The sequence below is a fragment of the Callionymus lyra genome, chromosome 13 (genome assembly GCF_982586985.1).
Source record: "Callionymus lyra chromosome 13, fCalLyr1.hap1.1, whole genome shotgun sequence".
NCBI lineage: Eukaryota > Metazoa > Chordata > Actinopteri > Syngnathiformes > Callionymidae > Callionymus > Callionymus lyra.
The window spans coordinates 6,513,214-6,526,365 of NC_141830.1; the positions used below are offsets into that span (position 1 = coordinate 6,513,214).

A 13,152-nucleotide genomic window follows, 5' to 3' on the forward strand; every position below is an offset into this window, starting at 1 on the left:
AGACTCTGGTAAGAGCTTTGTTTGTTCTAGTGTCATCAGATTCTTGAATGAATTTAACATTTCAAATGATACAACTTTTATTTTGCTTTATTGAAATGTTGATGTTCTTTTTTCAAAAAAAGGTGTGGAATTTGTTTTTATTGAATTTAATTCAATTTAAAAAACAAACAAATTCAACCTTTTAAATTTGAATTTTATTAGAAATGTTATTTGGATTTAAAAAAAAATGGAATATAATATTTATTTTTTTACATTATTTACACATAGATCAATTCTAATTCCAATGATAAAAACGAAACGTTCTGAAATACGCTATATTATTATATTATTTAATTTGTAGTCCTTTAAATCAACATAAAAATGGTATAATAGTTACTCCATAATTGGCTGAAATGTACTAATTGTTTTTGAATTATTCAACTTAAAAAGTTTGAAAATATTCGATTTAATTGAATTTAATTGTTAAATAATTTTCCAATAAATAATATAGAAAAAAAATTAATAAATTAAATTATTAAAAAAAAGATAAAGATAAGGTAAAGATAACACGAGTGTTAAAAAGTTAAATATATATATTTATAATAATTATTTATAATAGTCACTGACAACAGTCATAGCATTTGTGTTGTTTATCGCACGGGAAAGTGTTGATGAAAATGAAAACAACCTTCACTCGTTCCATGTTTTAATAATCAAGACCTTAAATCATGGTGTGCTTCAGATCTCCAGGTGGCAGATGAAGTAGGCTTTATTCGAACAAGACTCTCTCGACCAGTTCTCATGGTCTTTGTTCTTCCCGTTCAGAAGACCACACTCGCCCACAGACGGCTTACTGGTCCAGAACCTGCACACACACTTAGTTACACCATCAGATCGATCCCACGCTCACACCACAGGCTGGTGTGTTTTCATTTTGCTGCTTGGAAAATAAAACTCATGACTACATATGTATGTAAAAATCTAACTTTTCAATTTACCCGTTATTGAATTCAACGATTCAATCAAAAATGTTCCCACGGTCTGTTGTGAATGTACTTCTATGAACAGGATACAATATCATAAAGTGTGATGTTTGACAAGAACTGATGACGACTTCTTTCCATAGAGCAGCTTGTGTTTGTGTCATTTTTTAAATAAATAAAAAAAACAGCATGTTCTTGACCCACATTTTAATTCATTTATTCATCAAAATCAAAATGTTTTATATTATAATTCCAATCATAAATAAATGTTCTAAATTCAATATTTTTTTAATTGTAGTCTTTTAAATTCAATATAAATATGTTGGTATAATACTGACACCAAACAAAAATATATACATTTACAACTTTATCGACACTGCACACTCACAGAAAAGTAACTTTGTTATGGTCCAGCTGATTGGACAACGAGTTAGAAAATTAGCCAATGGGCTTCTTTCTTTGTCATAAGCTCCGCCCCTTGTTTGATAAATGAGCTTGTTTGGAATTGTCTGGTGAAACTAATATTACTAATATTTTGATGGCACTAAAATACATTCATTGTTGTTTTATAACCCTCTGGGTCAAGATCACCCAGAGACAACACCAGGGAAAGACCAAAGACTCACCCCCGGGTCAGTCCCGTGCCATCCACCCACGTCCACTGACCGTCCCGCTTCCTCAGACCAATCCAGTAAGGAAGCTCCGCGTCTTGGGTGAGATAACCCTGGAAAAGAAGGTTCGAATCCCAGAATATTCCACATGTTGCAGACTCGCTGTCCTGCTACTTTATTGAAGGGCGGCAGTGGTCAGTACCTTGACCAATGGCGTGTTGATGACGGCCAGCGACGCCCCTGATGCACTGCAGTTTCTCTGACTGTCGTCCCAGCTCAGCCTGGTGGTGGAGAAGAAGAAGCAGGAGCGTCTGGATTCTTTCCAGCCTTGAGGACAGTGGAGACAACGAGGACCTGCAGAGAGTAAATGGATGGAAGTCAGAATATTCTCTTTTTATTAGTTTTTTTTTTTAGGAATTTTCTAAATTGAATAATGATTTAATTTGATATAAAAATGTTTGTTTAGTAGTTTAGAAAACTACAAATTATAAAGGAATTGATTAAGAATATCAAATTCTTCATATGAAAAAAATATTTATTTAGAAAAAAATCTTTGAAATCCGATTATTAAAAAAGAAACTAATTCAGACTTTCAAAATGGAACTTTAATAAAATTTAAAAAATAAAGTTAAATTACATTTTTTTATTAAAATGCTGATTTTGTTTTCCAACCATTTTCTAAATTCTATATTTTTCTATTTATCACTTTTAAGAGTCAATATTATATTATTGTATATATATTTTGTATTATATTTATTATTTTAATTTTCATTATAGAAGTCCTAAGATTCAATTATTTAAAAAAAAATGGGGTGCTTAAAAAACATAATATTTTTATTTCATATATTCAAAAAGAATGCACATATAAATATATAAATGATTTAAAAAAATAATAATTAGTATTAAATTGATAAAAAAATAAATAAAAAAAGTTTAAAAAAAAAAAGGTTTGATATTCTAGTTCCAATAATTAAATTTAATAAAAAATCAAAATTCAATATTTTATAACTTAATAATATTTTCTAAAAGCTTTTGAATGTGGTATTTTTTGGTATCAAACCAACATTTTTATATTTAATCTCAAAACATAATTTTTTGAAAAAAAAATAAATAAATAGACTGTTTCAATAAAAAAAACTGTATTTAAAATGTTAACTTCATATGTGATGCCACTGATATACTTCCATACAACATCAAATATCATATTTAAATATATAAATAAACATATGTAACATAAGAAAGTAGTTGAAAAAACTCACAGTCCTGTGGAATCCGGTCGTGACAGTCGCAGGCCGAACAAGTCTCCTCTGAGTTAGGATTGAAACAGAAAACAAAACATCAGCGTTCGACTCTCAGTTCATCCTCACGGTGTTTGTCGTCTCACTGGAAACACTCCAGTAGATCAGGATCAGCAGCAGAACCAGAGACACGAGGCTCAGCACCGCACAAGCAGCCTGGAGAACACGGACCTTCCTCGCACCTCAGAAGAAAACACACTTTTATTATCATTCACAACAGACACAAGACTGTGTGTGTGTAGGTGTGTGTAGGTGTGTGTAGGTGTGTGTGTAGGTGTGTGTAGGTGTGTGTAGGTGTGTGTAGGTGTGTGTAGGTGTGTGTAGGTGTGTGTGTGTAGGTGTGTGTAGGTGTGTGTAGGTGTGTGTAGGTGTGTGTAAGTGTGTGTGTAGGTGTGTGTAGGTGTGTGTAGGTGTGTGTAGGTGTGTGTGTAGGTGTGTGTAGGTGTGTGTGTAGGTGTGTGTAGGTGTGTGTAGGTGTGTGTAGTTGTGTGTAGGTGTGTGTGTAGGTGTGTGTAGGTGTGTGTAGGTGTGTGTAGGTGTGTGTAGGTGTGTGTAGGTGTGTGTGTAGGTGTGTGTAGGTGTGTGTAGGTGTGTGTGTGTAGGTGTGTGTAGGTGTGTGTAGGTGTGTGTGTAGGTGTGTGTAGGTGTGTGTAGGTGTGTGTGTGTAGGTGTGTGTAGGTGTGTGTAGGTGTGTGTAAGTGTGTGTGTAGGTGTGTGTAGGTGTGTGTGTAGGTGTGTGTAGGTGTGTGTAGGTGTGTGTAGGTGTGTGTAGGTGTGTGTAAGTGTGTGTGTAGGTGTGTGTGTGTAGGTGTGTGTGTAGGTGTGTGTAGGTGTGTGTGTAGGTGTGTGTAGGTGTGTGTAGGTGTGTGTAGGTGTGTGTAGGTGTGTGTGTAGGTGTGTGTAGGTGTGTGTAGGTGTGTGTAGGTGTGTGTGTAGGTGTGTGTAGGTGTGTGTAGGTGTGTGTAGGTGTGTGTAAGTGTGTGTGTAGGTGTGTGTAGGTGTGTGTGTAGGTGTGTGTGTGTAGGTGTGTGTAGGTGTGTGTGTAGGTGTGTGTGTAGGTTTCTCTAGTCACACGCAAACTCTGTTTTATTATTTTTTTCGTTTGAATTGGAGGATTTTTGTCTTTGTTAAACTCAAACAACTTGATTTATTCATCAGTTAAAATCCCTTTTTTTGTGTTGAAATTTGTTGGGAAATAGTTGAAACCTTTACGAACAATGAACTCCATCGATCGCTGTTCAGCAAACTAAGTTTATTTCATTTGTGTCGAGTCAACTCAAGGCGTGTTTGCTATAATTAAAATATGGTAAAAAAAAAAGAAAAAAGAAGAAGTTTCTAAACAAATCACAATTTTAAAAAAAGAGAAATAACTTTTTCCTCAGAAAAAACCAAGAAACTAATTTTCATTAGTGTTTAAACAGTCATTGTTTTGTCAAAGAGACTTTTTAGTAATTATATTAATGATCAGTTGTTATTAGTATATCAGTGCCATCAGAATATTGGATTTATACTTTTTAAATTATTTTATTTTAATGTTTTCTATTGAAAGGTTTGTTTTTTCATTAAATAATTTAATTTAAAATAAAAAAATGACCATTTTTCTTCTTTTTTTTAAAAACATAAATTATATATTTTAATACCATTGACTTAGAAATTAAGGTTCTAAATTAAATTTATTTTCAGTCTTTCATTAAATTGTTCATTCGATCTAAAAGTGTTTGGTATAAAAGTACTAACAGATTTCCGAGCTACTTGATCGAACCCTCAACCAATCACGGTGGAACTATCACCGGGAAAATGATCTTGATGTGAAAAACAATCTTGAAATGATTGAATAAAATGATGTAATAAATAAAATAAAACACTTAAAAACAACAGCAAACTAATTTTAACAAAACAAGTCGCGGCCGAACAAACTCTCTGTCACAAGTAGTTTGTCTTTGATGTTGTTTCACGATTTATCTTCATGAAAAAACATGAATCTCGCGTCTCGACCTTGACTTTTCCTGATCGCCATGGAAACCCTTTCTGTTGACACAACGTTTTGTATCTGTTTCACTTCTGAACATTCTGTTTTAAACAATAACACTATTTAAATATGTGATTTTCTTTGTGTACATTTAAAAATAATTGTACACAGTTTCCATGATTGCTATGAAATAGATTCAAAGGAAATAAATAAGTAAGTAAGTAAGTAAGTAATATTTATTTATATAGCGCTTTTCCAGACCAGGGTCACAAAGCGCTTAAACAATCAAAACAATATTCAATAAAGTATATACTTTAAAGATCAAGATAATACTGAGAACAACACAGGAGTTCCAGAAAATCAAGGAAAAGCCTGAACAAATAAAAACGTCTTAAGATGTTTCTTAAAGGAGTCAGTAGATCCATGTTCTGATGAATTAAATCAACAAATGGTGAGAAATAATAAAGCAAAAAATAAAATTACGACGTAGAAAATGAAAGTTATTAAATGTATTTGACGTCAATTTTGATTTTCTCTCTCAACATTATTATTAAGTTCAACAAACTTTTTCTCCTCCACTTCTCTGGTACCTTTTCTTTGAGCGGCAGAACCAACAAAAAGAGCTTCAGTGTAGATGTCTTCTGGAGGACTGTTTAGCTGCGAGTAATCGTCTGTTCCTGCTTCCACCGCTGCTCCACACGACGAGAAGTCAGTTGAAGAAAATTAAACAACTTTGTTCGGATCCTTCAAACCTTTGACGTCGACTCCTTCCGCTCGGGAACTTTCTCCTCCTGACTCTTCGTCGCCCGTCGTCTTCATCTTCTCCAGCTCCATGTTCCTCTAACTTTCCCTTTCCAGAGAAGTGACGAGAAGGTTTCGTCAAAACGCTTGATGTCAGAGCTGGTCAGAGCTGGTCAGCAACTTCTGAGCAGAATGAGGGGAAAAAAAAAACAAAAAACGAGGAACTGTTTGAGCCTAAAATTGTCCTTGAAGTGTCGAAGATGTCGTGAAGAGTTACTTCCTCAACGGGTTTCTTCTTTCTGTCCTTTTACAAGAACTGACCAACGAGAGGAAGGTGTTGGTTCTTGTGCCGTTTTGGTTTCCACGAGTCGTCGCTTTAAAGCCTGAAGGTCAAGTGAGGTCATCTCGGCCCGCGTTGGCAAGTACCCGCGAGGTTCCCGGGGCGTCTTCCGAGATGATCTTCTGCAGTGTCATCGGAACCTTGAACGAGTTTCAAATGTTGAACGTTTTTTATGTTGTTTTTGTAAACATTCAATATTTTCAATAATTTAATAAAAAAAATGTTTGTATTAAAGTTCATTTTTTAATTTAATATTTTCTAAATGGACTAAACTTTTTTTTTCAAACATTGAGTTTGATATTCTCATTCCAATTATTCAAAAATAAATGTTTCAAGATCAATACTTTTTCATTTGTAGTCTTTTAAATTCAATATAAAATTCCTGGGATAATACGTTCTGTTAACAAATGTTTTGTTTTATTTTGAAATATTTTAAATTATTAAAAAAAACTAAACAAAATCATCAAATAAATTTCAATTTAATATTCTGATACAGATCTTCTTCTTCTTAATATATTAATAGAGCGATTTTTACATAAAGTTTTATTGATACATGTTTAATTTTTAATAGTTATTGATTTTAATTACGTAACTGAACAAATAAAGTTGAGTGAAAATTTTGTCACATCTAGTCCGATTTAATATTAGCTAAAATTAGTGATGTGTTAATGAAGCTTCATGAAGCAGTGTCATTATTTCCAGAGTCCACTAGATGGCGTCTCTGCACTATTTTCCTTTGTTTTAAACAACTGTTCTAATGAATTTTAAAACTGATGCGCCACCTACTGACCTCTAAACAACATGACACTGTTTCATGAAGCTTCATCACCTGCTTTTATCCCCTTCAAAAATGGCGGGAATACTCGGTGTAGAACAAATCTTCAGAAGAAAAAGCTCTGAAAAACTTCATCATGGACAAAAAGTGTTGTTTTTTTTAGAGTTTATTTGCCACAAAGGTTCATGGTATTCATTTACAAAACAAAAAACACAAGTGTTTGCATAAATACAGAAGAGGAGGAGGAGGAGGAGGAGGAGAGCTCTTCATCAGCCGCTTCTTTTCTTGATGCGTCAATCAATCTTTCAAAAACCAAACCACAGAATAATACATGCGGCGTCAAGCGACACTCTTTTTAGTTTTGACCTCCTGTTTGTCCTCCACTCTTTTTGTCCGTCCTCAGGCACCGTACACGCTCTCGTTGCTGTAGGTCATGTAGAGGAAAAGGTCCTCGTCGTGATGCTCCTGATGAACCAAACATTGTTGAGACAAAACTTCACAATATCTTCACTTATATCAGTTTCTCAGGAATATTTCATTTAACATTGTGAACTTTTGAACTTAGAAAAATAAATGTGTTGAAATGTTGCCGTTTTAAGCAGGGAATTTGTTTTCTTAATGATTTAATTCAACTATTTTTTCATTGAAAGTTCAAGTTTTTGTTGTAATTCTAATTTCAATTATATATGTATTTTAGAATTCAATATTTTTTTTTAATTCAAAGACTTTCAAAGGGTAATTTTTGGGTCTGAAAGTTTGGTCAAGATTATGAATTTAAAAATGATTAAATTAGAAAATGTACTTAATTATAAATAATAAAAATATCAAACTCTGTCTGTAGAAAAATCATCATTTTTAAAAAATATTTTTTTATCATATTTAATTATTTTTTTAAACAACCGTTTTATATTAATATAATATAATTCATTTATTAAAAAATATTAAAATGCTTAAAGAAACTCTTAAAGAAACATTTGAAATAGTTAAATTCAATAATCTAATATAATCCAATAGTCTGGATCAATAATAACATTTATTGACACTTAAACCAGGATTTGAACCAGTTTACGCAAGTTAAAAATGGCCGTTAAATAAAGAAAACTAAATTAAAATAATGTTTTTAGTGATAATTAATGTCAAAATAAAAATACTGCTGCTGCAGTTAAAAATGTTCAAAACATTTGACTATTATAATCTTGATTATAAACGATTGAATCTGTTTTTCAACTTCAGTGGCTTTTTCTTCTGGTCATGAGCGACTCACGCCATCTTAGAAACCTCGATCTTATCGCAGTGATCTGAAGATTCTTGTTACTGTGATGTCAGTGTGTTGTGTAGAAGAAGAGTGAAGTGTCGTCACTTTCCGCGGTCAAGCTGTGAAGTGTGTTGCTGATAAAAGTCACACATCAACGACTGTAAAGTCACTTTTTTGAATCCTTTAATTAGATTTTTCGGTCGACTGATCTCGGTCGAAGATGAAGGATTCCATCAGTGGATCTTGTGTTATCTTGTGTTGTTTTGTTGTGTTTTATCGTCCGAGTTTTGATCAAACCTTCAGTGTGTATTTAAGGATCTGCTAGTGAAGCTTCATGAAGCAGTGTCATTATGTTCAGAGTCCACTAGATGGCGTCTCTGCACTATTTTCCTTTGTTTTGAACCACTGTTCTAATGAAACATCATTTTTAAACTGAGGGCGCCACCTACTGACCTCTGAACAACATGACACTGTTTCGTGAAGCTTCATCAGGCGAGCAAAATTATCTGCATAACTTTGATGAACAAACAAGATTTTATTGATCCTAAGAGAGTTTATTTAATGTTGTGGGATTTCAGGAAGGAAATGCAGTAAAATAAGACAAAGACTAAAAGTACAATAAAGTAAAGATACAATAAAAATCTTGTCTTTTTAAATTAAGTTGAATAACAAACAAAAATAAAAATCTATATTTCTGTCTTGTATCAATGTATTTATTAATTTAAAATTAATAAATAGAATAAATTACAAGAATTACTTAATATCGAGAAAATTAAATATTTAATGTTTGTTTGTTTTTTTATTCCAAAGCGTTTGTGTTTATTTGTTGCATCTCCGATGAACGGTCATTAAATAAATCATAAATAGAAGTGATTGTCAACATGTTGTTTGTGTCTTTTTTTTAAATATAAATTACTTTAATGACATCACTTCCTGTTGTTATTTACACTGTTAGAACAACTGACTCATGAGATAATATTGTTTAAGCAAAAAATAACAATTATAAGAAGCAAACGTTTTAGTTTTAAATCTTTAATTTAATAAAAGTATTATGTTCCTGTGATAGTTCTTCAAAAATACACCACTTTAGTGTCATTATTAAAGTGAATAAAATCACAGAGACTCACAAAAAACACACAAAGAAAAGAGTTCATATACAACAAATGATGGTGTTTACCTGGTGTGTTTGTTTGTTCAGTTCAGTTTGTGTATTTATATTTCACATGTTCTGACAGCAGATGATCGTGTGTAAGTGTTAATGCAGCGTGCAGGTGTGTGTGTGTGTGTAGAGTGTGTGTCTGTGGATACCTCGTACACAGCAGAGAGTGGGGAGCTGGACGGCGGGAGAGAGTTGTTGACGAAGAAGAAGAGCGCCTCCTCTGGTCGCAAAGACACTCGCTGACGGATCAGAAAACACAACTGGCCGACTAGAAGCAGAAAATAAGGAACAAGAACAGACGGTCAAGTTGAGTTTCATTTCATGACAAGAAAAATGTCCAGATAGAGGGAAACCAATATCACATGATCGAAACTCAGTGACTCGATGAGTCAAAACATTGAAAGTTCCAAATCCTCGACCTTCATCTTTACATAAGTCTGTAAAGCGCTATATAAATAAATATTACTTTCTTACTTACTGTTTAAATATTACGTCGTTAGACAATGACATATATATAAATCCCAAAATAAAATGAGAATAAAATAAGACATTTGCACTTACAACAAACTAAATAGTTTCATAAAAGACACTTTGACATAATAAAACAAAATACTGATAATAATGGTTTACGCTTGTGTTGTCTGAGGGTCAAAGTGACCCGAAGGTCCGAAAACAAATATCTTGTAGTATCTCTTGTGTTGTTTAAGGGTCAAAGAGACCCAGAGGCCTGAAAACAAATATTTTTGTGGTATCCCTTGTGTTGTCTGAGGGTCAAAGTGACCCGAAGGTCCGAAAACAAATATCTTGTAGTATCTCTTGTGTTGTTTAAGGGTCAAAGAGACCCAGAGGCCTGAAAACAAATATTTTTGTGGTATGCCTTGTGTTGTCTGAGGGTCAAAGTGACCCGAAGGCTTAAAAACAAATGTGTTTGGGGTATCCCTTGTGTTGTTGAAGGGACAAGGTGACCCGAAGGCCCGAAAAACAAATGTGTATTTATGGAAGCCAGGGACAATGCAGGGATACCACAAACACATTTGTTTTCAAGCCTCCAAGTCACTTTGACCCTTAGATAACGCAAAGGATAACACAAACACATTTGTTTTCAGGCCTCAAAGTCACTTTGATCCTTAGATAACGATGCATAATGTTTCTGAAGTCACTCTAGTAAAAGTATCCTTAAACAGAACAGGTTTATTGACTGAACGCTATAGTGTTCCTTGTGCGTCTAACCAGTCAAATCCGAGGGCACCAAGTATTTCTTCTTGTCCAGCTCAGGGGCGCGTGAGCGCTGCGCTCTCTCCACAATGATCTGGCAGAGAGAGACAATCAGAGTCAATAAAAACTGGGAGTTGGTCAGTGGCCAGACTTACCGGTATCTTGTCAGGATGTTTGGCTCTGACTCGCTCTCCTTCTGCTCTCCTCACCTCCAGAGGTACTGAGCGCTGGTAATGACTCCCCATCTGAAGAGCAGACACTTGTTACTTTATATTCTTTTATATATATATATATATATATATTCAAAACTCTGCCTGTTAGTGAAAGTTTACTTGAGAATACATGAACTTGTTGAATTGTTATTTTTGAATAATTTAATTAAGTTATGTCTATATTGAAATATTAAAAAAAAAAAATAGTGGCATAAAAAAATCAATTACTTTTCAAATAAATTATTTCGTTTTTACTCAAATTCCAATTATTGAAAAATAAACAACTTTGAATAAAATACTTACTGTGTGATAAGATAGAGTCGGTAGCTCGGTACTCTGTTGGTATTGTCTGGTTACTCTATTATACTAGAAATTTTATATTGAATTTAAAAATACGAATTAATATATTTTGAATTTAAATTTTTATTTAGTTTATTTCTTATATTTGCATTAAAATGGATTTATTAAAAAATATATTTTTATTTTTATTTTATTGCTTTAGAAAATCTATTAAAACAATTGAAGTAAATTATTGAATAAAACCAATTAATCCTTTTCAATATATTAAATATTGAATTCAAGTGTTTAAAAAATATAAAAGGTTTGAAAGAACAACAACATTTCAATTGAAAAATTAAACGTTTCAAGATTTTAAATGTCAAATTCAACCAATATTCTGACAACATGACACTTATTATAATAAACGATTGATTAGTAATGTCTTCAATACATATCGATGCAACTGCAAATAAACACTTACATTTGAATTAGATATAGGAAATAAAATGACATTTTATCCATGAAATTTCCTCTTGTCTTGTCAGACACAAATTTAAACGTATCCACTGAATTCCTACATATTTGTTTTTCTTGTTTTTAATTATTAATTGATGTATATGTTTATTCTTCCAATATTAGGTAAATTTAAGTTCAGCAGATCAAAGGAAAAAATGTTTAACTCACAATATTTAACAAACATACACATGCAATTAATATATTCAATAATAAAACCAAGTATGATGAAAAATGTTGTTGTTTTTTATGATAAAATCAACACAATAATAACTGGCAATAAGTGGCAGCGAGAGAATTGTACTTTAAGAAGTACATGTCAAAGTATATTCACTATCATAATAATCGAAAATACTTATAATATACATTCATTATAAGCATTAAGGAAATTGGGTATCAATACGCAAATGCTTAAGAATCTCAGTGACAAATGTCAAATGAATTATTAAGTATTTTATGAGCTGATTCTGAGGTCAAAGGTCGACGTTAAAGGTACGTGGGTTGCTTCACATCCCTGTCACGTGACGTCAGTCCAGGACCTGAAGCTGTTGACAGACGAGCTGGTTTAAGGAGAGTTTAAGCACAAACTGTGACCTGGACTGAGCTCAGATCCAGACTCACTCGAACAGTGTGTGAGCAGCGAATGAAAGCAAGAACATCCAAGAACAGTTGAACAGTTTAAAGAATCAGAAAACAAGGCCACGTCACATGATGCTAACCGTTAGCCAGCTAGCTATCTAGCTTATATCAAAGCACACTAGCAGAGAGATTGTGTTATTATTAGTCTTCGTCAGAAAATCATATTTAATGTACTTTAATAACAAGTTTTTGTTATATGTATAATTTGTACGAAAATCGATTTTTCATCACATATCTGCAAACGTACCTTCCTAATAACGCTTTTCTCGACAAACAGGCGAGTTTGTAAACCTTTCAAGGAGGTCCCTCGGCTTCAGGTGAGTGAAATAAAAGCTCAGATTTTCTCCCAAATCCACCAAAAAACCTGGAAATGCTCCAAGTGTGACGCCCGCTCGAGTTGGACTGCTCCACAAAAACAATAACAAATGCAGCTGGGACCCGCCTACTTTTCCCTCCATCCAATCAAAGAGCGATGTTTGAGGTCACGGTGGCTAGACGACCAATCAGGGGCGTCGACAGGGTGGTGAGTTTTTGTCTTAGCTGTCAATCTCTTATCGTATACTTGTTATTTATATAAATATGTCTTATTATTTGATCTCTCCGAATATATATATATCAGTTGTTGGATAAATAACCTTTATTGCATTTTTGTAAAATAAAATAATGTACTTTTTTTTCTTTCTTAGCTCTTAAAGCAGCTCTATGCGATTTGAAGTAGAGCGACGCCAGTGGACTAACGTGGTAGTGTTTAGCCCGACGGGAGACCACATTTCCCATGAGCACTTGCTAAACGTCGCAAAAGTTACCATGTCCCAAGTTTGCAGCAGTTGGACGAATTTTCTGTGTTGAATGAAGGATGAATACTGATGAGGTAATGAATCAGATTGATAATGAAATATGATATGACGGCTTTGTAAATAATATAACTTTAACTTTGTTTTTGTACCGTCATTCGCAGCGCGATATCTAGCATGTTCACACCATCCCCAATAACTTTTACAGTGAAAATAATAATCACACAAAACACCTCAAGTCACGGTATATGAGTCATTAAATTAGTTTCAAGTTGATGTGTGATCAAGAGTTATTTTAGTACCAAAATATTAAGCTACACAAAACTACCCAGAGCTGCTGTAAAGGCTCACTTTTACTCTAGTTTAAAAAATAAAGGATGAAGGAAAAAG

The 13,152-nt window shown here is 33.3% G+C and overlaps 2 protein-coding genes across 2 annotated transcripts; both read right to left on the reverse strand.

Annotated features, from left to right (window-relative positions):
* Positions 1–672: 672 nt before the first annotated feature.
* On the reverse strand, positions 673–5,940 carry LOC148067189 (C-type lectin domain family 4 member E). Its single transcript, XM_087805586.1, has 7 exons — positions 5,593–5,940; positions 5,431–5,529; positions 2,958–3,053; positions 2,833–2,880; positions 1,776–1,927; positions 1,589–1,686; positions 673–844 (listed from the first exon to the last, which is right to left on the reverse strand). The coding sequence occupies exons 1-7, from the start codon at positions 5,672–5,674 to the stop codon at positions 718–720; spliced, it is 702 nt and encodes a 233-aa protein (XP_087661712.1). The 5' UTR covers positions 5,675–5,940; the 3' UTR covers positions 673–717.
* A 904-nt stretch (positions 5,941–6,844) lies between these two features.
* LOC148067190 (gamma-aminobutyric acid receptor-associated protein-like 1) lies at positions 6,845–12,390 on the reverse strand. Its single transcript, XM_087805159.1, has 5 exons — positions 12,216–12,390; positions 10,481–10,570; positions 10,341–10,419; positions 9,260–9,378; positions 6,845–7,161 (listed from the first exon to the last, which is right to left on the reverse strand). The coding sequence occupies exons 2-5, from the start codon at positions 10,568–10,570 to the stop codon at positions 7,096–7,098; spliced, it is 354 nt and encodes a 117-aa protein (XP_087661285.1). The 5' UTR covers positions 12,216–12,390; the 3' UTR covers positions 6,845–7,095.
* Positions 12,391–13,152: the final 762 nt, after the last annotated feature.